Source organism: Schistocerca americana, chromosome 1 (genome assembly GCF_021461395.2).
Source record: "Schistocerca americana isolate TAMUIC-IGC-003095 chromosome 1, iqSchAmer2.1, whole genome shotgun sequence".
Classification (NCBI taxonomy): Eukaryota; Metazoa; Arthropoda; class Insecta; order Orthoptera; family Acrididae; genus Schistocerca; species Schistocerca americana.
Window position 1 is genome coordinate 715,623,729 of NC_060119.1, and position 27,519 is coordinate 715,651,247.

The 27,519-nt window shown below is 43.2% G+C and overlaps 1 protein-coding gene across 1 annotated transcript in view; it reads left to right on the top strand.

Moving 5' to 3' along the window:
- Window positions 1-27,519, top strand: part of LOC124593783 (tyrosine-protein phosphatase non-receptor type 13-like) — a 723,760-nt gene that overhangs the window by 655,369 nt on the left and 40,872 nt on the right. The window contains exon 4 of the mRNA XM_047132135.1: window positions 17,241-17,449. Coding sequence (XP_046988091.1) covers window positions 17,241-17,449 — 209 coding nt within the window. The remainder of the gene's footprint in view (window positions 1-17,240; window positions 17,450-27,519) is intronic.

Sequence of the window (27,519 nt, forward strand, 5' to 3'; positions counted from 1 at the left end):
AACCTAAGGACAACACACACATCCATGCCCGAGGCAGGATTCGAACCTGCGACCGTAGCGGTCGCGCAGTTCCAGACTGACGCGCCTAGAACCGCTTGGCCGCACCGGCCGGCAATTTCTTTGCAAATATGACTACTTTGTAACCACTGAAATAACATCACATACCCTTTCAACCCATGAAGTCTCAATTCGTTTCTTTCTCGCCTCCTGAGCACTTTTTTTTTTTTTTTTTTTTTTTTCGGGCAGTGTACCTGGCTTTCAGGTTCATTGAACGCTTCTGTCTCAGCTGTCATTGTAACCATTTTGGTTTCTTGCAAATTTTGGTTTCTTGCAATTTTTGGTTTTAACAGCTGCTTTTTCAACACAACGTAAGTCTGTAAGTATACAGATATAATTATGTATTAAACAATTCTGATGCTTCATAGACAGTGATAATATATATGTGTGTAACATTTTGTTGAGGCTTCTTTGTTGGCGATGCTGAGACGACACCGAACTGTAACAAAAGCCGCGGAACTTTGAAAGAAGCGACAGGCTTCCATCTCACCATGGGAACCATCTCGTTGGCTCAGCAGTCTCTTTCAGAGGAAGGACAGCGGTTTGTTTTTGCGTCCACTGCAGAACAACACTAGCAAGAGCTCGGCTCCTTCGCGAAGTGTGCCGAGGACATCTCCGCAGTGTTATTCATCTCGTGTAACGAACTGCGGTGGAGTCAGCACTAAATCTCCGGGAGCGCCCTGTTGCATCCTGCAGGGACCACCCAGATTTACTGCCCAACTCTCGGAAACAATTCTTCTGCCGTGAAATGAGTTTACAGCAGTGGACACAGCCGCATGAGTATCTACTGTCGCCTGCTGTTCCCCATAAATGTAAGCTTTCATCTTGTCAACTAAAAACTTGGAAAATTCTTTTTAAGAAGTACTGTGATATTGTCTCCGTATTTCACTGTACTTTTAGCTTACATCTGCGTCTTTAGACACAGGAGGAAGCTGCTGCAGAAGTTTTTCTGTGAGGGTGGCTCGAGGTTCCGGCTCTAACTGCCCACAGACGTTAAGGAATAGACGTAAGCTCAACCTACGGCGTTACAGGACGTCCCCAGTATCTCGTGAAGCAGAGGTTGCACGGTCGAATTCCGTTTCAATCGTGAGTCCGGGTTTCAAATATGCAGTTAATCTTGTACAGTGTCCAAACATATTAATGTGTAGGATTAATTCACAGCTTGCACTGACTTCGAAATATTTTGTAGGAATTTTTTCAACACGATCCAATGTAGTAGAGGTAAAAAAAAAACTGTAATACCTCGTATAGTGAGGGTGGTGTTAGAGGCTAGAAATTTGGTCTGCATATACATCCTGCGTCACAAGTTACTCATTAGCTGTAGAACTACGTATCGGAAAAGTTCAGTTTTTTTGTTTTTGACAGGTATTTAGCTTTTATTTATACCTACTTTACTAACAAAATGAAATACTGAACGATGATATGAGGGCCATTTTAATACAGTTGAAAACTTGTAGAGAGCAACCGTAACGCAAAGTAAAAATAACTATATCTGGTAAAAAAGTGAAATGTGAGCCCCGATGCTGTATTTTTGTCCATCACAAGCCGGTAGTGCCTCAGTATGAAATTTATCTGACATCTTTCCGTTTTTTATGGCTTCTCTAACTCGGTTTTTCAACGTGAACAAAAATATCTCACGGAAGATATAGATTAACTATTTATTTCTACATGTTAAGTAAACTGTGAGTGCCTAATATATGAGTCTTAATTCTGCGAAAATGTAAATTTTGTACAAAAAGATAACCATATTATTGCATGAACCTAGTCTGTATCAGCGATCCTCGCATTTCGTGTCAGAAAATCTTAGATTCACAAAACCTTTCTAACATCAAAGTGGGAAAAAATCAAAATCGAATTTAAGAATTGATTTTTCGATTAAAAAGGTTCAAGTAATAAACAGTGGTTTACGTAGTTTTATGAGATCAGACTGATGTCCTTACAAAAATGCTATGTTATTTCCTATAGAGTTCGGTGCAGGCACTGTGACTTATAAATGAAATCAGTAGTCATTAGTTCCGTAATGCTCAAATGACATCAAAAGTTTGTAAACTACTGTGGTGTATTACGAAGCCAGCAGAACCGAAACAATCCCAAAACGTCCATAGATTTAAGAGAGGCCTTCAGCAAGACATATCCCATTTTGTTTCTGGGTTCTCAAATACGGGTGAACTGTATAACCTCAGGAACCGAATTTCAAGTTACGTGAGGTTCGTTCAGGTTTTGTTCCGATTCATTCTGGCGCATGTGGCATCATTAGCTAGCAAATTTGCTTTTGAAAGATATGGCAGTATAACCAGATTTCCTCACATTTTATACTTACGAATTCCAATTCTGATATTGTGAATTTATGTTGTCCATCGATCCTGACGTTGATAACAACATAATTATTATGATGTGCTTGTTGCTAGCGCAGAAGCATATGAAGGCCGAAAACTGTTGCTTTTGCTCAGCATTAAAAAGTAAGTCACACAATACGAGATACGGTGCGCACTCGTTTCGTACCACTGGTACGCCTGTAATTTTGGAAATACTGATGCCGAAAGAACCCAGCAGTGATTATCCTGTGCAGCAAGAGCACACGATTTGATAGAACTCGTGTTCAGTGCGGTTTATCGCCACTTGTCTATTGATTGCCACGCATGCGACCAGCACAACTCGGATGTGTGTGTCAGGGACACAGAGAGCGGAACAACTAGACATGCGGAGCTTGCACCGGAAAATTTGCGTCTATTTTCAAGAGTCTCCCAATTCAGGTGTTTCATTTCTTTGACGCTCTCCACTGAGTAAAACAAACCTGTGACAATTTGAGCCGCCCTTATTTGCGTACGTTTAGCTAGTCCCATATGGTACGGGTGCCACACACTTGAGCAGTATTACAAAATGGGACGCATAAGTGATTTTTAAGCTGTCTCCTTTATGGACAGACTGCATTTTTCCAATTTTTTGCCAAATCTACATCTACATCCATACTCCGCAAGCCACCTGATGGTGTGTGGCGGAGGGTACTTTGAGTACCTCTATCGGTTCTCCCTTGTATTCCAGTCTGCCACCTGCCTTACCTACGAATGAGCCTGTGTGATTATTCCATTTCATATTCCTAATAATTGTTACAGCCAGATACTTTTACAGTGAACCTATTGTAACTGACTTATTGATATTGTAGTCTTAGGATACAACATTTTTTTTTCTTTTGTGAAATGCATAATTTTACATTTCTGTACATTTAATACAAATTCCCAATCTTAGTACTTCTCTGAAATTTTATCCAGATCTCACTGAATATTACTACAGCTTCTTTCAGACAGTACTTCACTATAAATAATCTACGGGAAGTGGGGTTATTATTGTCTGCAAGTTCAGTAACATAAAACATGTACAACAGGAGACGCAACACATTTCCCTGGGGGCACGCCTAAAGTTACATACACATCTATCGACGACTGTCCATCTAAGGTAACACCTACCAATAAATCCTTAATCCAGTCACAAATATCGTATGGTGGCTCACATAATCGTAGTTTTGTTAATTATCTTTGGTGTGGTGCCGAGTCAAATGCTTTTCGGAAGTCAAGAAGTAGTGTATGCATCTGATTGCCATGGTCCATGACTTTCAAGACGTCGCATGAGAAAAGTGCATGTTGAGTTTCAGCTGAACGATGTTTTCGGGATCTATCCTCGTTGGCACAGGGGAGGTCACTCTCTTCGAGATGGCACATTATGTTGGAGTCAAGATATGTTCTATGATTCTACAATAGTTGGACGTCAGTGACATAGTTCGGTAGGTTTGTGGGTCACTTCTGCCGCCCCTGTTGTCGATGGTCAGATGAACAGGGAACATCGAGCATGGTTTGTGGGATCACAGATGTATTTGACGGGCAGGGTAACAAATATGCTGAAAAATTTCACCTCAAGGACAATCGCAGAAAGACGCCTTACACTTTGCAAAAGCATCCTCTAAAAATGTCACTCATATCTACGAGTAGTCGCCTCCGCACTACTGGTAAAGAGAAAGTGAATATGGAAGTACAACAGCAGCTCGCGCAGGGGTACACAAGGAATCATTCTTCCTTATCCCTCCTTCAATGCAATGGAAATAACCAAGAGCATGGCCAGGGTCTGAGTTGGAGGGGCCAATTCATGTTAGCTTCGTGGAGAATAAGGAAAAAGTTTTGAGATTTTGTGACACTGTTCTCGGTACACTTGCTACTTGCCAGCATCAGCTACATATTGTGACTTTCTTCAAACTGATAAGGAACTCTAATTACGTATGACTGTTTAGCGGGCAGAATGCGAGTCCATTTTGCAAAAACTTTTTTTTAATGAGGACTTTTTGTGGGGGGAGGAAGGAGGGAGGGAGGGAGGAGAGAGAGGGTTTGGTGAATGAATTGTAGATGGAACAATAGAAAGAACTCTAACCCTTAGTGTTTATACGGTCTTTCAGAGTAGCAGTAGGTGTAGTTTGCCTTCCCCAGGCAATGACTCACCAACTAGGCGCAATAAGTAGGGAAGGGAGTTGTCAGCGAAAGCTCAGGGCCCGCGAGTCACTCTGTTTTAACGTGTCGGGAAGTTGTTTAGCCTACTGTGAACCGGAAACAAATTTTCATCTGTGACGGAGGCACTGTTGGCAGCGGTTTGAACAGACAGGTGCCTCATCCAGTGTTTCATTCACAGTGCCTTGTGTGTCCTGCTTACTTCCCTCCCAAAACACCCTTTTTTGGGAAAGGAAAAATCTGCAGGAGCGACACACAGTCATCAAAAAGCGAAGGGAGAGGTAACATGTGGATCTCTCTGGCCACCATTAACTATATCTTCCTTAATGCCTCGAACAACTCTTTAACTTTGCCATTCGTTTTTAAAATTTATTTTTATTGCTAACTAAACTATCAGTAATGTAATAAATTTATGGAACTGCTGCTACTATTCCCCAAATTGCTCCCACTGTCAATAAACACAACTTAGTAGTAATCAGTTTATTAGTGGATCATTTTACGCATATCACAGTATTAAACATTATGAGGAAAAAGCATAATTTATATACAGGTTGATTCAGCTTCAACTACCTAATCCTGTGCAATCCTAAACACCTTCGTACACCACGAGAAAGATTTTCATATTCTCCTCATCACTATGCACAAACTGCTAGTCCTACAGAAAAAAAAATGAACAGAACCTTTTTGTATGAAATTAGTTAGATTTTATACTAGGATAAGTTTTCGCTAGAAGCCGTAGTTTTCAAATTTTTCAAGAAAAACGTACGATGGAGACCATCAAAACCGTTATTCTTCAATACCTCGATAACCGTGGCCTCCAGCGAAAAGGTATCCCAGCATAAAAATTTAACTACATTAAATTTCTACAAAAAGGTCCTGTTCATAGGAGGAACTATCTCGCCGTTTGCTTGAAATAGTTTAGGAAAACCATGAAAACTTAAAACAGCATCGCCATCTTTTGTTTTTTACTGAACAATACTTTAATATACACTGGTAGATTTTGACTTTCGCTGCAGGTATTCAAACACTTCGCTGCAATCCGAGGAAACAATGGAAAAGCTAATATCAACATTTATTCATAGGAATGAACGATGTTCATATACAAAGAACTTTTTCTCACGAATTGTCCCTGGCGTAGTCTCTCTTAATTAAATGTGAAGCACAGAATAGTCTAATAGCTGAGTTAGCTCGCAGATCTTAACTGTAGTCCGCGTAAGAGCTTCACGCTAACGCCCTCGGTTCTCTTCTCGATGACAGTCCGCTCCAGTAAAACGGCGACGTAATGAACCTAAGAGAGAAAATCTTTCTCCAAATAAAAGACGTCTCTGATCTCACTGACTAACTTCCCTCTTTACACAGTTCCACTCTCTCAAAGTTCACACAGCTCTCTTGTCCGGAAGTCACTGACGCTCTCCCAACTTCATCGACCGGATACTCAATCTGCTCTTAACGCCTCAGGTTTTACTACCACCGAACAACAGTCTCCTCTAGATCCTGAAGCTATATTCCTTTCAGTAGCCTGTTGGAGTGTTAAGGTAGGTTTACACGGACTATAGAAGTTGCATACTGCTAACAGTATGGCCCGACAGTGTTTTTCGACAACACTGCCCCTCATACGAATTGCAGCCACTGTTGGTCGGTAGTGTTTGCGCCAATATACCGCCGTACCAAAAGGGTTAACCCGTGCCACACAATACGGCCGCTAAATTGGCGAAAGCGAACTAGTGGAAGTTGTGCCGGATGTGGCGTCTCCCGTCTTTTTCTTCGACGCCTTCGTGGTGCGCGTATCTCGTTGTAGCAGTGTCTCGCTTCTTGCGATTTCTTGTTGAATTGTATCTCTGAGACGTGATGCTAAGCAGATATCTTGCTAAAGGAGACGCCACAAGAGTAGCATAGTTAAGGATCTTCATACATGGTTCTCAGTTAACATTTTGTAAAGTTCTAGCCCGGTAGTTGATGGATAATCGTACATGTTGAGAGAAACCACACTATTTTTACGTGATGGTCTGGCTTTATCACAGTTTTATGTTCATGCTAATATTCTCTATCTTTCGCTAAATTGTTCATTCTTATGTTATTTGAATGCAGCTATCATTCGCATCAGGTTGTTTTTTTAGGTTTTCAATAGAACAATCCAATCCAGAGATCGATGATTTAAAAGCAATCGATATTACTCAGAGAAATGACTGTAGCGCTGTAGCTCATTATACGATAGCGCGTTAATTCTTTATAAAAAAAAAATCTCTCTTTATTAAATTCACAGCCTATCTTAGTGGAAAAACACTTCCCTTGCTGTTCTTTATGAAATCCATCCACGTTACTTGAGCATGTAACTGAGTTTAGTCTCTTTCATGTACACAAATTGAGGACACTAGCTACACACTTTGTAAATTAAACGCTGGAATTTATTTTGTCAATATATTTCTGACAACACGAAATCGTACATTAATGACCACATGAGCCGACATGAACACCTCGAAACAAAACGAAAAACAAACAGAGAATGAAATAAGACTCCAGCCTATTTATAATGTTAGAAAAACAAAAAATTGTACATATTTTAGCTTCTGTAACTTATACTCTCTTAGCTATTTTAATTACTCTATTAAATAATAATTAATAAGATTATTTAAATCAGTGTGCCCGACCGAGACTCGAACTCGGGACCTGTGAGTACCGGGCGTGAGTCGTGCTTCGGTAGCTCAGTTGGTAGAGCACTTGCCCGCGAAAGGCAAAGGTCCCGAGTTCGAGTCTCGGTCGGGCACACAGTTTTAATCTGCCAGGAAGTTTCATATCAGCGCACACTCCGCTGCAGAGTGAAAATCTCATTCCGGATTATTTAAATCATTAATTCATGATAATGTTCATCTACTTTTCTTTAGTTAATTGCTTAAGGCTGACTAAGAGTGGTTTCACGAACGAAAAAAATATACATATGTAAACAACTCATCGGTACAGTGGTGGGTTCTTAGATTGTTTCTGGAGTAGACCGAGTTGAGACTACAACACACACAAAATATTAGCCCACGTTATTATAACCGAAACAAGATTAAATACTTAACTTTGTAACAATCTATTGTCACAGGACTGTCATGTGTATTGGATATTATGAACGCTAACTTATCACTTGATACGGTACAAGACAAAAGTCTTCGTTCAAAGTACGATTGACTACAAACTTCACTGCATGGTTCTCTCTCCCGCACTGCTGGCTCTGCAGTGAGACGATGCTGTCGGCTGCGGCAATGACTGTAGACTGGACTGAGCGGCAGTCCGCTTTGACACAAGCAAGCCTGCTGCAGCGGTGGCGTATGGAACTCTTCTGCACGTCTCTACGCCGACCTCTGTCATTCGGAGTTGCGTCTGGCAGCGACTGTGCTTACTTGGCGTTCCGTCGTCAGTTACCGGCCTTGCATTGGTACCTAGTTCTTCGGACGACACCACAGAAGTGAATGCGGCTATCTTGCTTTTGCATTTCACAAGCAAAAAATTAGCAAAAAAATAGAACCTTGGCTTTGCTGGATGCTTTGTTTCTTTAGTAAGCGAATTCCTTCCAAAACTTTAATCCTTTCAGATACTGTAGCTACAGTTGTGTACATTATCTTTTAACGTGTCTTACGAGTAACAAAAATATTTTTCCCCGTGGAAAACCACATAGAAACATTCGTGAATGTTCAGTCTTTCCATCAAGCACAAGTGCTGCCAGCTGTTGGGTATCACGATAAAAATATCAACAACTGAACGTAGCAGACGGCAGCAGCTTGTGACCGCCAGAATACACGGAAGTGGGTGGTTAGTTATAGTCCAATGTATAACTGAACATTATTGTTGTTATTTTGCGTGATGGTGATGTTCAGTTTATTTATTACGACAGTTAATATTTCAAGATTAGTTATTTTGGTCAGTAAAAAAAGCCAAGTGTAAAAAGCATAATGTTGCAAACGGGTACATGTTTTTGTACAAATCTTGCGTCTAAAATCATAAAAAAGTCGCCTAGGAGCATTATAACATAAAGAAAAGATTCCTTTGTACACAAAAAATTTAAATCTGAAAAGATTAAATCGTGAATTGATGTTGAAAACATGCCTGTTCCAGAGTTTGTCCAGAATTTATAAACATGATTTTGAGTACATCGTAAAAGAAATTGGTCCGAGATTTGGTAAGACCAATACCAATATGAAATCCTGTACTTCACTTGAGACGACAATGACGATCATCCTCAGGTTTTTGGCTGCTGCTGGTTCATACATTAGTTTGACGTACTTCTAAAATGCACTGCCCACCAATACGCATCTTAGAACGAGACTTTTGATATACTTCGACTTTGGTTCCAGGGCTCAAGGAATTTGTTTAGAGCCGACCGCTGTGGCCGAACGGTTTTAGGCGCTTCAGTCCGGAACCGCGCAACTGCTACGGTTGCAGGTTCGAATCCTGCCTCGGGCTTGGATGTTTGTGATGTCCTTAGGTTAGTTAGGTTTAAGTAGTTCTAAGTTCTAGGGGTCTGATGACCTCAAATGTTAAGTCCCATAGTGCTCAGAGCCATATGAACCAATTTGTTTGGATAAGTTTCAAATAATAATGAAGTGATTACGTTGATATTTTATTATTGTCCATAATACAATGAGATGACTATGAAATTCACAAACACGATACATGTATGACAGAGTTAAGGAACGTGGATAGTAATGTGCACAAAGACCATAATTGGAACAAGGCCAGATGGCAAGTTGCTGTCCATGAAAACGGAAACACAGATGACGAATTTTACAATAAAACTGAGTAGTCTTAAAAGCAGTGCAGAATACGACTGTGGCTCGCTGCTGAAGATATTCTAATACCGCAGAAGCAGCGAGAAAGGCCTTGGGGATTGCGGTCTTTGTATACATTGCACTGAGGTGACAAAAGTCATGGGATAGCGAAATCCACATACACAGACGGCAGTAGTATCGAGTACACAAGGTACAAAAGGGCAGTGCATTGGCGGAGCTGTCATTTGCACTCAGGTGATTTACATGAAAAGGTGTTCGACGTGATATGGTTGTACGATGGGAATTAGCGGAATTTAAACGCGGAATCGTAGTTGGAGCAAGACGCATGGGACATTTCACTTCGGGAATCGTTAAGGGAATTGAATATTCCGCGATCCACAGTGTCAAGAGTGTGGGAAAATACCAAATCCCATACATTACCTCTTACCACGGACAGCTCAGTGGCCGACGGCCTTCGCTTAGCGACGGAGAGTAGCGACGTTTGCAATAGAATTTCCACTGCTAACCGCAAAGAGCGCTGCGTGAAATAACCGCAGAAATCAGCGTGGGGCGTGCGACAGACATAACCGTTAGGACAGTACGGTGAAATTTGGAGTTAATGGGCTATGGCAGCAGATGAACGACGCGAGTGCCTTTGTTAACAGCACGATGTAACCTACAGCGCCTCTCATGGGCTCGTGATCATATCGGTTGGACCCTAGACGACTGCAAAACCGTGGACTGGTCAGATGGGTCCCGGTTTCAGTTGGTAAGAGCAAATGGTAGTGTCAGAATGTGGCGCAGACCCCAAGAAGCCATTGGCCCAAGTTGTTAAAAAAGCAATATTCAAGCTGGTGATGGCTCAGTAATGGTGTGGGCTATGTTTACGTGGAATGGACTACGCCCTCTCTCCAACTGAACTGATCATTGACCAGTTTCAACCATTCATAGAACTCATGTTTCCAAACAACGATGGAATTTCATGCAAGAAATGCACCATGTCAACGGGCCACAAATATTCGCAACTGGTTTGAAGAACTTTCTGGACAATTTAAGCGAATGATTTGCCCATTCCGATCGCCCGACGTGAATCCTATTGAAAATTTATGGGACATAAGAGGGATATCAGTACATGCACAAATTTCTGCGCCGGTAACACTTGCGCATTTAAGGGCAGCTATTGTGTCAGCATGGCTCAATATTCCTGCAGGGGATTTCCAACGACTTGTTGAGTCCGTGCCACGGTGATATACTGCACTACGCAGGACAAAAGGAGGTCTGACGCTATGTTAGGAGGTACACATGGATTTTGTCACCTCAGTTTATTTCCTATGTTCCATTAATCCGGTCGCAGATATATCGCATTTATGAAATTCATGGTTATATCGTTTGTCCTATTTTTACAATCCTGTAGACAGCAAACAAATAGTGTCTCTAAGTCTGTGCGACACTTTTCGAATTGAAGCGAAATAATATTGTTAGATGTGTCATTATGTGGCTTGACACTGCAGCGTGTCTGCGGCTTGTGGTCTTGTGACGAGCATTGCTGCCTCTGGATCAGGGGGTCCCGGGTTCGATTCCCGGCCAGTTTGGGGATTTCCTCTGCCCAGGGACTGGGTGTTTGTCTTGTCCTCATAATATCATCATCATCATTCGTGACAGTAGCTAGATTGGACTGTGTAAAGATATTGGACTGTGTAAAGATATTGGACTGTGTAAAGAAATTGGGACTTTGTGCAGGCACTGATGACTGTGCAGCTGAGCGCCCCACAAACGAAACCATCATCATCATCATCATCATCATCACCACCACCACCACACTGCAGCGTTGTTAGCGAGGTAAAGGAAGCAAGAGTGAGAGTGAGACTCTACATCTACACACATGCTCCGCAAGCCACCATAGGATGCGTGACGAAGGGCACGTTGTACCACTACTAATTATTTCCCTTCCTGTTCAATTAGAAAGTGGAGCGAGGGAAAAAGACTATCAATATGCCTTCCTTAAGCGAAACGTATGTTGGCGGTAGTAGGACCTTTCTGCATTCAGCTTCAGATGCTGGTTCTCTAAATTTTCTGAATAGTTTTCTTCCAAAATACGGTCGCCTTCCCTGCAGGGAGTCCCATTTTAGTTCCCGAAGCACCTTCGTAACGCTGGCGTATTGATCGGATCTACCGATAGCAAATCAGCCTGCCTTTGAATAGCTTCGATGCCTTCCTGAGCAATACTGAAGAATGGACCGCACTAGCGTTCTATATGCAGTCTCCTTCATAGTTTAACCACACTTCCCTAAAACTCTCCCAATAAACCGATGTCGACCATTGGCCTTCCCAAATACAATGCTTATATGCTCGTTCCATTTCATATCGCTTTGCAACATTACGGCTGCGTATTTAATCGACCTGACTGTGTCAAATAGCACACTACTAATGGTACATCTAATCAGAATATTACGGGATTGTTTTTCCTACTCATCACATTGAGGGGAAGCTGCTATTCATCACACCAACTAGAAATTTTGTCTAAGTCGTCTTGTATCCTCCAACACTCACTCAACTACGATACTTTCCCGTACACTACAGCAAAATCAGCAAACAGTCGCAGATTGCTGCTAATCGTAGACGTCAGACCATACATGTACATAGGGAATAACAGCGGTTTTATCACACTTATCTGGGGCACACCTGACGATATCCCTGTCTCCAGTGAACAGTCGCCGTATTGGGTCCCATTAGTCAAGAAGTCTTAGAATTATTCACACATTTGGGTGCTTAAGGCTTATGCCTCGTACCTTCCCTAACAATCTGCAGTGGAGAACCGTGTCAAATGCTTTTCGGAAATCTATGAATATGGAATCTGCCTTTTGCCACAGTCCTCAGTTCGCAGGATATCAAGAGAAAAATGGCAAACTAAGTTTCTCACGAGCGATGCTTTTTAATACCGTGCTGATTTCTGGACAGAAGCTTTCCTGTCTCAAGGAACTTTTACATTCGAACTGAGAATATGTTCAAGAATTCTGCAGCAAACCGCCGTTAAGGATATTGATCTGTAACTTTGCGGGTCAGTTCTATTACGCTTCTTATATACCGGAGTCATCTTCGCTTTTCGTCCAGTTGCTTGGGATCTGCGGTGCGCGAGAGGTTAGCGATAAATGCAAGCTAAGTTTGGGCCAACGCAGTAGAATACTCTTTGTAAAACCGAATAATTAATTTCGGATGTAGCGGCTTTTTTGTTTTCAACTCTTTCATTTGTTTCTCTACACCAGAGATGCTTATTACAATGTTTTCCATACGGCAGTCGGTTCGGTGGTCAAACGATGATATGTTTGTACGATCCTCCTGTGTGAACGACTTCTTAAAGCATGGAGACATTTATAGACAATCACAAAGGTATATTTGGCATGGCCATACGAAATATTCTCTACTACTAGATGGCACCCAGTAAACCCACAATTCTTTGAAGAATCGAACTTCCACGAGTAAAACAGCTTCAAAGGTGTTGTAACTTTATAAATGAGTTAATCTGTTAAACTTTGGAAGTTAGGCGTGTAAGTTATAAAAAGTTTAGAAATGGTTTGAAGTTTTCCGAAGTCGCTAAGCGTTCTCACCGTTAAACACTGAATAAGTATAATCTGGATAATCTGCGGCCTTTCCTCACGCATCTCAATGTTTACGACGCTGTATCTCTTGAACTGTGTGTTGTACAGTGGTATAATTTTGCAGTTACATTCATTGATGTATGTGGATACCGTCTGCAAATTGTGTTGCAAATACACTTACGAGGAGGACACGGCAATTGCTATAGCCCGATTTCCCAGAAACTTCGCTCAGGGGAAGAGGAGTAAAAATAAACCAACACTTGTTTCGCCTTATCCGCTAGACTCTACCGTTTCTAAGAAAACGACGGTCAAAGTTTTCAACGTAATTTAGATGTCTTTTAGCGGTCGATAAGCTCAGCTCAACCGGTGGGACAGTGACTAGCGTCGCGGCCTCTCACTTTTGCGTCCCGAGTTCGAAATCCGATTACTGATTTTATTTATTTTATTTTTCATTCATCTGCCATGGTCGTAGAAGATTACTACACGAATTTTTCTTATCGAGATAGGGGATAAAAAGCGTTATATTAATTGTAAAATTACTACTGGGTTTCACAAGAAGCTTCATACATTTATTAATTTATTATATATGTGTGTATGGTGTTTTCAGCCATTGTCATCATTTTAAATTCTCATACTGTTGTATTTCATTCTTATAGATTCTTAGTTCTTACATTATATTCTTACTTTTATCCACTCTTGTGCATTCTCTTGGATGAGATCGATAGTAGAAACATTCGAAACAGAGAAAGTCAGAACACCACGAGCATCGCGCGAAGGCAGCTTTGTAACAGCGACATTTCTTCGTGTGAATCTCATTCGGCAAAGAAACATCGTTAACATTGCTGAAGATTTCATGCGTTGGCATTAATTTCGCGGAAAAACCATGCATAACGGACCACTTTTCCGAAAACTGGCGCTTGCAACTGACTACGAATCACGAACACTAAAGGGTTATCAACGAAAACAATTCCAAATATTTTTTTCATGTATTTATTGTTTCTTTAATTCATTCACCAGACATACCGTTAGTATACGAATAAGGGCAACGTTTTTTCAATATACATTGGAAAACATTCATGTAGTAATCTTCCATGAACATGGGAGATAAACGAAAAACATTGATTCTTCCTGACTAGTCTGTTAAACTTCAGCCTAGTATTCATCATTACCAAATTGTGATATGAGTCTATATCTGCCCCTGGGCACGCCTTACAATCCAGTATCTGATCTCAGAATTTATACCTGATCATGATGGAATCTAACTGAACTCTTCCTGTACCTACCGGCCTTTTCCAAGTATACCACTGCCTCTTGTGAATCTTGAATAGAGTAAGCGCTATTTCTACCTGAAATTTATTGAAGAACTGAAATAGCCTTTTTCCTCTCTCATTCATTGTACCAAGGCCATATTCTAGTTTATGTATTTTGGGCTCCGTGACATACATAGCCTTAAGACATATATACAATTTGTAATCGTAATATTTGTGTTACTGTGTTAAACTTTGAACCTAAAATAACAGACCGAAGAGGCAAAGAAATTGGAACACCTGCCTAATATCGTGGAGGGTTCCCGTGAGCACGCAGAAGTGCCGCAATACGATGTGGCATGGACTCGACTAATGTCTGAAGTAGTGCTGGAGGGAATTGACACCATGAATCCTGCAGGGCTGTCGATAAATCCGTAAGAGTACGAGGGGGGTGGAGATCTCTTCTGAACAGCAGATTGCAAAGCAACCCAGATATGCTCAATAATGTTCATGTCTGGGGAGTTTGGTGACCAGCGGAAGTGTCTAAACGCAAGAGAGTGTTCCTGGAGCCACTCTGTAACAACTCTGGAAGTGTGAGGTGTCGCATTGTCCTGCTGGAATTGCCCATGTCCGTCGGAATGCACAATGAACATGAATGGATGCAGGTGATCAGACACTACGTACGTGTCACCTGTCAGAGCCGTATCTAGACGTATCAAGGGTCCCATATCACTCCAACTGCACGCGTCCCACACCATTACAGAGCCCTCACTATCTTGAACTGTCCGCCGCTGACATGCAGGATCCATGAACTCATGAGGTTGTCTTCATACCCGTACACGTCCATCCGCTCGATGCAATTTGAAGCGAGTCTCGTCCGACCAGGGAACATGTTTCCAGCCATCAACAGTCCAATGTAGGTGTTGAGGGGCCCAGGCGAGGTGTAAAGCTTTGTGTCGTACAGTCATCAAGGGTATACGAGTGGGTCTTCAGCTCCGAGAGCCCATATCGATGATGTTTCGTTGAATGGTTCGCACTCTGGCACTTGTTGATGGCCCAGCATTGAAATCTGCAGCAATCTGGGGAAGGGTTGCACTTCCTTTACGTTGAGTGATTCCCTTTAGTAGTCGTTGGTCTCGTTCTTGCAGGATCTTTTTCAGGCCGCAGTGATGTTGGAGATTTGATGTTTTACAAGATTCCTCATATTCACGGTTCACTCGTGAAATGATCATAGGGAAAATCCCCTCTTCATCGCTACCTTGGAGATGCTATGTCCCATCGCTCGTGTGCCGACTGGAACACCACGTTGAAACTCACTTAAATCTTGATAAACTGCTACTGTAGCAGCAGTAACCGATCTAACAACTGAGCCAGACACTTGTTGTCTTATATAGGCGTTGCCGACCGCAGCACTGTATTCTGCCTATTTACACATGTGTGTATTTGAGTACGCCTGCTTATACCAGTTTCTTTGATGCTTCAGTGTAGGTCTCAGTGAGTAGATTACGACAGAAATTAAAATTCAGTCAATAACTATACGTAATATTGAAAACCATATTTTTTTGGCCCTGCAGCCGTTAGACAGTCAACCTGCTACTGGGATAGGGAGACAGTGTCCCGATTTAGCCATTTGGTGATGTATGTAGCGGCAAAAACTCTGTCCATCAGCAGTACTGGCGACCGCAGCTGACGCCCATTTTTGTATGTGTGTGTCACGTGGCGTTTACAGTGCCTTCGGCTCCGCCAAATCTACGTGTATTTTTGTGTGGTTTCTGTTGTTATTCTCTGGGATTTCATTTTTACGTGACAAAAACAAATGGTGGGCTTTGGAGGGCACGGTCGGTAACAATAAGGTTCAAAAATGGCTCTGAGCACTATGGGACTCAACTGCTGTGGTCATAAGTCCCCTAGAACTTAGAACTACTTAAACCTAACTAACCTAAGGACAGCACACAACACCCAGCCATCACGAGGCAGAGAAAACCCCTGACCCCGCCGGGAATCGAACCCGGGAACCCGGGCGTGGGAAGCGAGAACGCTACCGCACGACCACGAGATGCGGGCGGTAACAATAAGGGCTTGCGGTCCCCGACCATCCTCGATTTATGGGGCGTGGGTTTAGGGTTCTTGGGTTCTTTGCAGTGGGTGAAGCGGGTACTGCTTCCCACTGCTTCCTTTTGTATAGTTGCGCCAGTCGGCCGCTCGGCGAGATGTTGTTGTCGTTCCGTGGCGGCCGCTGTGCTCGTTGTTGCGGCATGCTGGTCGTCCCCACCTTGGTGGGGTACAGTGTTTCCCGCCGCTTGCCCGCTGAGGACGGGCGTCGTGCATGCGTAGGTCCGCAGCTGGTCTGCGTCTACACTTAAACTTGGACTCTATATCTTCTAGTCTAGTCTGGTTAACTCTAGGTTAATCTATGATGCTAAGTGTGGTCGCACAGCCGACAGAGAGAGGGGCGGGGGGAATTGGACTTAGTAGCTACGGCTTGGTTTAGTTTGGGTTCCTACGCTACTAATTACTTGGGAACGAAACGACAAAAACAAAGGCAAAAACAAATTAAACATTTATCTATTCACTATTGGATCCCAACAATGGAGCACGAATTGGCAAGACAAAATAACAAAGGTATATTATATCAAAGGGAAACACGAATGGACTAAACTAGGACAAAAACATATTAAACATTTAAACTATTCACTATTGATTACTACTCTACAGGGTCTTGGATGATTAGGCGTGGTACTCTCTGCCTGTGCCATGTTCGGGGTATCACAGTACCTGTGTCTCTGAGTTGTCTACAGTTTTCTCTTAGTGTTTCTAATTTGTCATATAGTGTGTTTACTAATCTTTTCACAGTGTCGTGTATCGTTTCAATTTCCACTGTTTCGTGGAGCTCGCGTATTGGTGTCCATGGTGGGGCGTCCAGAATCCACCTCAGTACTTTGTTTTGCACTCTTTGCAGTTTTCTGTGGTTGGTCTGGCACGTGATTCCCCACGTAGAACACCCGTACGTTAGTGCTGGGAGGACTGTTGTCTTGTAGAGTGTTCTCTCGGTTACCATCCACATCTCCCTGCTGAGGAAGCCCGTGTGGCGCGGTGTTGCAGACTCTGCGTTCGAGGTGCAGCTGGTGAAGGGCAGCCGCGGCCTGGGGCTGAGCGTGTGCGGCGGCGCCGACTCGGCGGAGCGCTGGCCCGGCCTGGTGCGCGTCAAGCGGCTGTTCCCGCAGCAGCCCGCCTGGCTGTGCGGCCGCCTCCAGCCGGGGGACATCCTGCTCGCCGCCAACGGCGTCTCCCTCGTCGGACTCACCGACTACGTAAGTGCCAACACTAGCTGTACTTTCCATTCCACAGGTCAAAAGAGAGGACATACTCAGCCGCGTGCAACATATCATTAAGCAATAATAATTCAATGCCGCAAAAAGGCGTTCGATACAGTTCCGCACTGTCGCCTGATAAAGTAAGAGCCTACGGAATATCAGACCAGCTGTGTGGCTGGATTGAAGAGTTTTTAGCAAACAGAACACAGCATGTTGTTATCAATGGAGAGACGTCTACAGACGTTAAAGTAACGTCTGGCTTGCCACAGGGGAGTGTTATGGGACCATTGCTTTTCACCTTATATATAAATGACCTAGTAGATAGTGTCGGAAGTTCCATGTGGCTTTTCGCGGATGATGCTGTAGTATACAGGGAAGTTGCAGCATTAGAAAATTGCAGCGAAATGCAGGAAGAACTGCAGCGGATAGGCACTTGGTGCAGGGAGTGGCAACTGACCCTTAACATAGACAAATGTAACGTATTGCGAATACATAGAAAGAAGGATCCTTTATTGTATGATTATCTGATAGCGGAACAAACACTGGTAGCAGTTACTTCTGTAAAATATCTGGGAGTATGCGTACGGAACGATTTGAAGTGGAATGATCATATAAAATTAATTGTTGGTAAGGCGGGTTCCAGGTTGAGATTCATTGGGAGAGTGCTTAGAAAATGTAGTCCATCAACAAAGGAGGTGGATTACAAAACACTCGTTCGGCCTATACTAGAGTATTGCTCATCAGTGTGGGATCCGTACCAGGTCGGGTTGACAGAGGAGATAGAGAAGATCCAAAGCAGAGCAGCGCGTTTCGTCACAGGGTTATTTGGTAAGCGTGACAGCGTTACGGAGATGTTTAGCAAACTCAAGTGGCAGAGTCTGCAACAGAGGCGCTCTGCATCGCGGTGTAGCTTGCTGTCCAGGCTTCGAGAGGATGCGTTTCTGGATGAGGTATCGAATATATTGCTTCCCCCTACTTATACCTCCCGAGGAGATCACGAATGTAAAATTAGAGAGATTCGAACGCGCACGAAGGCTTTCCGGCAGTCGTTCTTCCCGCGAACCATACGCGACTGGAACAGGAAAGGGAGGTAACGACAGTGGCACGTGAAGTGCCCTCCGCCACACACCGTTGGGTGGCTTGCGGAGTATAAATGTAGATGTAGATGTAGAAAATATTAGAACACCTTATCGTTTTTGATCTAGCGACAGCATATGCCACCTGGGAGATGGTAGATGTACGAGGGGCGTTCAGTAAATAATGCAACACTTGTTTTCTGAAAGTAGGTTGGTGTTACTCAGGATTCCGGTCCACCCTAATATTCCCCACCCTTTTGGCTGCAAAACCCTGCTTTTCAACGTAATTTCCGTCACACTGAGTAAGATTCGCTGTCATCTTACTTGCCGGCTCATGCGACGGCTTCTTTGAGGTCTTTGTCGTCTGCTAACCGGCTGCCATGCTGGGAGTTGTGCATGTTTCCCGTGCTGGCTGGCGGCTCCTTTTTGACTTTCCTCACTGTGAGGAAGTTCGAATGGAAGTTTGTGGCCTATTGGCCTTTACTCCCCTGAGAATCTTGACGAAACTTTTTTTCCTGGGACTATTTGATGTAACTGGAACTGGCAAGGAGTGCCGATGATCTATTTCTTGTGCTTGTCGATGTGACGCTTTTCCTTTTTCTTCTTGCTGGTGGCTGAGGTCTGTTCCTCGGGCTTGACTTCATACGTAACGTATTCTGTCTTCGCATATTCTCCGCTATCCAGAGAAACGATTACGCAACGCATCTGCATTGCTGTGAAGGTATAGTAGGAATCAATGAGATTGAAATCCTCCCTGGAAAGTCCAGGAAGGCCTTGTGGATAGCCAAGTGGCTGATGTGGGAGTGGCGGTTTTGGATGGTTTGGTGGAACAAAAGGATAGGGATTTTCGTGGTGGGGGTATGTACCGTCGCGAGGCGAACTAGCTATCTTCTTCATTACAGCACTTGCGCTGTACATGTCCGGAAGCGGGAGGAATGGTGCTTCTTCCCACTCTTCTTCCTCTTGTGCAGCTGCTTCGGTGTCCTTTTACTGTGTCGCCTCCCCTTCGGCAGGCTCGTCAGTTTGCGTGGCCACCGTTGCGAACCCCTTCGCTCGTGCAGAAGTCGTCCGGGTGACGGTGTCTTCTCTTGTGGCGGAGTCTTCTTTGGCTGAGCGAAGTTCCTGCGTCAGCACAGCAATCTGACGCCGGCTTCTAGTACAGCGTCCTTTAGACGCCTGGAAACGGCGTCTTCTGTACAAGAGACCGCCTCTTCATGTGTGGTGGTCACTTGCTTCTGCGTCTTCTTCTTGTCCGGTCCGCGCCAATTCCTCTTCTGGCGCAGGAACGGGCGTTCGCCGCGTGTGCGCCGTCGCAGTTGACGCAGATACAAGGGGTGTCCTTCTCCTTGCAGTCGCGTGTGTCATGTGCTTGCGCACACTTCAAACATGCAACTGCGCCGCTGCAATGCTTGGCGACGTGGCCAAGCTTTTGGCAGCGAAAGCACTGCGCCGCAGTCTTCTTCTTCTTCTTGCCGGATGTTCCTGCTAGCGTGAGCAGCAACTCCGCCAAGGCAGCAGCTTTGCGTCCCCTTCCGCTTCCCGACATCTCGAGTAGCAACAGCGACAGAGGCTATGCGTGCCTCTCCGCAGCCTGAGCGGGGATGATGTTTCCCGTGATAGGTGCGGTGCTATAGCTTTTGTGAGACCCAGTCGGGTTCCCTATATGCTACCTGCGCTGACCGATTAAGGGTCCTGCTTGGCGACTGACGTCACAGCCTACAGGGTGGGCTATCTTTGACAACGCCATTCAACCCGCGAGACCAAAGAGAACTTCACACGCCCGTTGGCCGACCTGCGATCCTTATCAAACGATTCTAAAAAAACTATAAGGTAAAAAAAAATCTTTCACATCTTATAGATCTATTCGACAGCTTCATGATGAACTGCTTATCATTACGTCTTGCTGTGTGGCTGTGGAGTCATCTGTCCAAAGAAGTTAGATTGTTTTTATACCAGGAATGGTTATTTCATAAACTATTGACATATATTTACATCAATTGCTGTTTTATGATTCTGTCGCAATTTCAACTGCATTAGAATCGTAGTGAAATGAATATTTATAAACTCAGCTGTAATTTGAAACCGATTAATGTGGCAACAAGGAGCCTTGCGTATTATTCAAAACTCGTCTCTGATAACGATTCCCTGAAGAAAAATAAAGGTGATGATAGGTCTGAGGAAAATAAATCGCTACTACTGTTGAAATTTCGACTAAATGGTATACCTCAGTGCGCTTTTGATAACGAATGATATGGACTGAAACTGAGCAACAGATTTTATTTCTATACCTCAATATGGGAACAATTAACACCGCGTAGCATGTCATCTTTTCTTTCCTATCTCAATACGGAATGAAGAATTGTACTTTTTGACCACAAACATCTATTAGTTTGTCAAAGATATTGCTAATCTGTTTACACCTTGATAGGTAGCTGACTGGAGTTTGCAAATTTAAATGTATTCAAATTTCTCAGATCATTGAGATACAGAAATGAAATTCTGTGGCCAATGTCAATCCACATCATTCATTATTAAACACACACTGGGGTACAGGATTCCGTTACAGTTTCAACAAAAGTATCGATTTCTTTTCGCCAGACTTTTCATTCCCTTTAACTTGTCTGGACGTGTTAACGCGCTCGCCTTTGTACCTGTCGCTGTGTGCTCTGAACTTGTTTCGCGCGCCACCAGTCCCACCTGGTACTCTGAACATGTCTACGCGTAGACACGTTCAGAGTACCAGGTACGACTGGTGGCATGCGAAACAAGTTCAGAGCACACAGCGGCAGATACAAAGGCGCGCGCGTTAACACGTCCGGAGCAGTTGGGTTAATTTTGTTCAGACAGACGCTATCAGTGTCGAGTTTTGAACAACACGTTAAGTTTCTTGTTGGCACATTCACAACTCATGCAGCAGAGTTTGTAAATATTCATGTCAATAACATTCTAATGCAGTGAAAATGCGAAAGAATTATAAAACAGCAACTAATGAAAAGTCAGGTCAATAGTTTTCGAAAATGCCCATTTTCGGTACAAAAATAAAGAGAAATTGCCTGACATATGTTGTTCCAAAACCAGAGTAATTTTCGTTTCACCAGCTATCGATGGCTCTTAAATATTACATCATTTCATTGAAAAAATCTGTAGCCGCTGGCATATCGTGGTATATATATGGGAGTCTAGAATATTAATTATATGGCGAAATACCATCTTCTTTTCGTGCCATCGTTTGTCAAAATCTTGTTTAAATATCTGAAACCGTTGACGAGATAGAAGGAATTTTATGTATATTTCATTGTGGCTTTTTCGCTGGCTCGCGAGTTCGAGACGAAGTGATTTTTGTACGATCCATTTTCTCGAGACTGGTAATAAATAACAATATCCTTCGAAGCTTAAAGAAAAATTCAATATATTAGCTACATATAACGTAACATCCACCAAACGCAAATCATAGCAGCCTCTAATTTTAACTGCAAGTTTTCCGAAATTCTTCCGGTAGTTTACTTAATCCTAAAATATCACAATAAAATCACTCTTAACGAAATGATAGGTTATTCACCGTGAAGCTGACAAATGAAGTTATAAGAGGCACGAGAATCAAATTTTTTCGGTATATTTTCATTTTTTTTACAATCGTTTGAGAAAGATTCCAGTTCGGCCAGATGGCGCGCCCTGCTGTTCACGGAGTCAAGCCAGCCAGCTAGCTTCCACGCCGAATCAAAAACCGTGTGGGAGGTTAAAGTGGGATGTAGCCGGCATCTCACCCTGTTAGCCGGCAGCGATGCGCATCTTACAGACTTGCAGAGAACATGAACCTTACTGCGTGGGAACGGGCTTTGTCGCACTATACTGGAAGTGTATGTATGCCAGTATGGTACCACTCTACTGGTCGATGTCTGAGCCAACGTCTTGCTGCATCAATAACCTTCTCGTCATCCACGTACTGCTTCCTGGTTCTTTGGACCAAACGGGTGGAAGTCGGAAGCTGCCACATCCGGGCTGTAGGGTGGATGAGGTACAACAGTCAAATGGAGTTTTGTGAGCTCGTCTCGACTTACCAGCTGAGGGTGTCGCTGTGCACATTCTCTTCGGAGGAGAGGTGGTGTGGCGCCGCTCCATGAATTGCCGTTTCGTCTCCAATTCGAAGTGACAAACTCATATCTCATTGCCTATGACAATGTTCGCCAAAAGGTGTCACGATCAGCCTCGTAACGCGCAAGCACTTCTGCATAAATGCTTCTTCGTTGTTCTTCATGTTCTTCTGTTAGGCAGTGAGGAACCCAACGATCACACACCTTTGAGCACCTCATCTGGTGGATGAGCGTGTCACCACTACCAACAACATCCAGTTGTGCAGTGGGGTATTTGTCATCTGTTGAGCACCTTGTACGAGTCACAGCTGTGTGTGGCTGGCCATCACGTGGGAGACTGGACAGGTTTGTCGTCTTGTTGCTGTGATGATGACACATCGCCCAACGACTCACCATGCTTTTGTGTACTACCAGGTCTTCGTAGACATTCTGCAAGCACCTATCAATTTATGCGATGCTCTGGTTTTACGCCAAAGAAAATCAGTGACAGCTCTCTGCTTGCAGCGCACCTCCATTACATACACCATTTTAAAGACTATGTATAGCGCCACCACCTGTAGGAACTTCATAAAGCTATAAGGGCTGAAGTAGGAATTTTCCGTGATGTTCCATAAAAAATTCAGCATTTTTTCAACGGAAACTGACAGAAAAAATGTGTTGTATTACTTACTACATCTACATCCATACTCCGCAAGCCAACTGACGGTGTGTGGCGGATGGTACTTTGTGTACCTATATCGGTTCTCCCTTCTGTTCCAGTCTCGTATTGTTCGTGGAAAGAAAGATTGTCGGTATGCCTCTGTGTGGGCTCTAATCTCTCTGATTTTGTCCTCATGGTCACTTCGCGAAATATACGTAGGAGGGAGCAATATACTGCTTGACTCCCCGGTGAAGGTATGTTCTCGAAACTTCAACAAAAGCCCGTACCGAGCTACTGAGCGTCTCTCCTGCAAAGTCTTCCACTGGAGATTATCTATCAATTCTTCCAATGAATCTCAGTCTGGCATCTGCTTTACCGACGATCAACATTATATGATCATTCCATTTTAAATCACTCCTAATGCCTACTCCCAGATAATTTATGGAATTAACTGCTTCCAGTTGCTGACCTGCTATTTTGTAGCTAAATGATAAGGGATCTATCTTTCTATGTATTCGCAGCACATTACACCTGTCTACATTGAGATTCAATTGCCATTCTCTGCACCGTGCGTCAATTTGTTGCAGATCCTCCCGTATTTCAGTACAATTTTCCATTGTTACAACCTCTCGATATACTACAGCATCATCCGCAAAAAGCCTCAGTGAACTTCCAATGTTATCCACAAGGTCATTTATATATAATGTGAATTGCAACGATCCTAAGACACTCCCCTGCGGCACACCTGAAATCACTCTTACTTCGGGAGACTTCTCTCCATTGAGAATGACATGCTGCGTTCTCTTATCTAGGAACTCTTCAGTCCAATCACACAATTGATCTGATAGTCCACATGCTCTTACTTTGTTCATTAAAGGACTGTGGGGAACTATATCAAACGCCTTGCGGAAGTCAAGAAACACAGCATCTACCTGGGAACCGGTGTCTATGGCCCTCTGAGTCTCGTGGACGAATAGCGCGAGCTGGGTTTCACAAAATCGTCTTTTTCGAAACCCATGCTGATTCCTACAGAGTAGATTTCTAGTCTCCAGAAAAGTCATTATTGTCGTACATAATACGTGTTCCAAAATTCTACAACTGGTCGACGTTAGAGATATAGGACTATAGTTCTGCACATCTGTTCGAGGTCCCTTCTTGAAAACGGGGATGACCTGTGCCCTTTTCCAATCCTTTGGAACGCTACGCTCTTCTAGAGACCTACGATACACCGCTGCAAGAAGGGGGGCAAGTTCCTTCGCGTACTCTGTGTAAAATCGAACTGGTATCCCATCAGGTCCAGCGGCCTTTCCTCTTTTGAGCGATTTTAATTGTCTCTCTATCCCTCTGTCATCTATTTCGATATCTACCATTTTGTCATCTGTGCGACAATCTAGAGAAGGAACTACAGTGCGGTCTTCCTCTGTGAAACAGCTTTGGAAAAAGACATTTGGTATTTCGGCCTTTAGTCTGTCATCCTCTGTTTCAGTACCATTTTGGTCACAGTGTCTGGACATTTTGTTTTGATCCACCTACCGCTTTGACGTAAGACCAAAATTTCTTAGGATTTTTTGCCATGTCAGTACATAGAACTTTACTTTCGAATTCATTGAACGCCTCTCGCATAGCCCTCCTCACACTACAGCTTTCAACATAATCCACCAGCAGATGGTCTAGTGGCATAGCTACCAGAGCACCATCTGTGTCCACCCCTTTAAAACGGAATGAGCATAGTCACAAGGCTCAGTGTGGTGCAGACTTCTAGTGCAAGCGGGCACATTGCCATGGAGGCAAACTACTGCTTCCTGCAGCCAACTTAGCGAGTGTGACAGTGGTCAAATTGTGGCCTTTCAAGTGGTGGGATAGTCGCTTCGGAGAATGGCCACGCAAGTTGGGTGTGCCATGTCAATTGTGAGGCAGTGTTAACAACAGTGGACACGCGAGCATTCTCACACTTGTAGGCGAGGTTCTTGGCGTCTACACAAAATAGACGCGCACTGTGACCAACATATTTGAGGCCAGAAGTGGCAGATCGATGTCTTCCACAGCACATATGAGAGCAAATGTGACCCAGGTAGTGTCAACATCAAATGTTGCGAACCTTTTAGTAGCACTAGGATCATGGGCATGTGCACCTCAAGCTGTCCAGCCCATCTTTCACTCATGCTACAGCAACGACGTCCACATCTCGACGGGTGCTGTCAGAGGATTACCTAGAGGATAGAATGGCGTAATCTACAGCACTTTTGATGTTCGTGGAGGGAACCTCACCAGCACTTGATACCTACAGAATGTTGTTCGACCAGTTCTTCTGTGATTCTTGCAATATAAAGCTGATGTGCTATTCCAACAGGATAATGCTCGCCCATGCGCTGCTCTTGATTCTCAACGTGCTCTGCAAAACGTGCAGCAGGTTCCCTGAGCTGCACAATCGCTGGACTCGACTCTATTCGAGCGCGTGTGGGACATGATGCAACAACAAGTGACTCATGCGACCACCTACAGCTCTTACAGATCTACACGAACAATTAAAACACATGCGGAATAATGAATCCCAAGACTGTATTCGTCGCCTTTATGATCGACTGCATGCCAATGTCAGTGCATGCATTGCCACCCATGGAAGGTACACAGTGTACTAATGTGGGTGCTTTAGCATAGGCCGATGCCTGGTCCATTAGAACTTCCTGAGCTATCGATCTGTAAATTTAACTATTCAATGTACCTCATGTGTGTTGCTTCTACAATAAAGTAAGAATGGAGAACTCTCAATGGGTGTTTTAATTTTTTTTCTGTTACGGTACTTAATAAAGAAAAGGTATGTCAGTGACCCTGCCACGAATCCTAAGTGAAATGGTCCTCATAGATATGGAATAAGTTAAAAAAATCTTAAAATATATTTTCATATAATAGGTTTATGACAAACTTGTCACAGAACATGTAAACGTATGCTACATGTCGTGCACCTTCATTTTCATATGATAATTCTTAAGCCATTGTAGCCCTGCATCATCATGGGGAAGATCAGTTTACAGCACTTATTTAACTTAATCACGTTACTACCCAGAAGATGTGCAGAACTCAGATTTTAAGAAACAGTTAAATTATTTGATATTGTCTACGACATATAGCGTGTCTCAGGAGAAACTGTCAATATTCAAGGACAGGACAGGAAGGATCATTAGAAGAATAGTGTAGTAAACATGGGATCTAAAATTTATACTTTGAGCTATGACCACTCCTTCATCTTCGATACTGTGAAACAAATCTCTTTCACTGTTTGCTTCCCATATTTAGGGAGGTGGCAGTATAAACCAAAACAAGGAAAAAATGTTTAGTAAACATACATTAAGAGCTATAAGCACTTTTTCATCTTTGCAACTGTGAAACACATCTCTTCTGCTACACAAGAGCCCATAACGCCTAGGGTACCAGTATGCATTTTACAGCCCACATAAATAAACTCTTTTTTTGTCTGGTCTGTACTATGTCCTCCCAAAACATGGAGACCAAAGAGCTTGCAGTAGAAGAGATTTGTTTTACAGTATCGAAGATGAAGAAATGCTCATAGCTCTTAAGGTGTGCATTTCTTTACTTCCAATGATCGTCCCTGTCATATCCCTGAATATTGACCATACCTCTCGGAGCACCCTGTATACGCATCAGTCGGTTCCGCTAATAAATTCGTCAGTGTAGTAGAAGAAGTTGGCCGCCATCAAATCTTTAGGCTGCTCTTAAACTGAATTTTACTAGTGGTTAACTTTTCTACAGCTCTTGGTAAGTTATTAAATGTGTGTCCCTGAATGATGGACATTTTTGTGAACCAAATAAAGTAAGTTTAAATCCGTATGATGTTCATTCTTGTTTCTAGCACTGGTTTCATGAGCTCCGCTTTGATTTGAAAAAGAGATATAGTATTTACGACAATTTCCATTAAGAAATAAATATGTGGGAAGCTGTAGTTAATATCCCCAGTTTCTTCTTTAGTTTACATCATAAATAATTCATGTTTATACGCTTTTGGACTTGGAAAATCTTAGTTTCACTTGATGAGTTACGCAAAGAAAAAAAGGTACCATATGATAATATGGAATAAAAGTAAGCGAAGTATGCAAGCTTTTTTATTTTCATATCACCCATGCCTGACAACATACGCGTTGCAAATAAAGATATGTTTAGGTGCTTTAGCAATTCTGTGGTATGCTCCTTCCAGCTTAATTTATTATCAAGTTGCAATACTGAGAACTGAACACTGCAAATTTC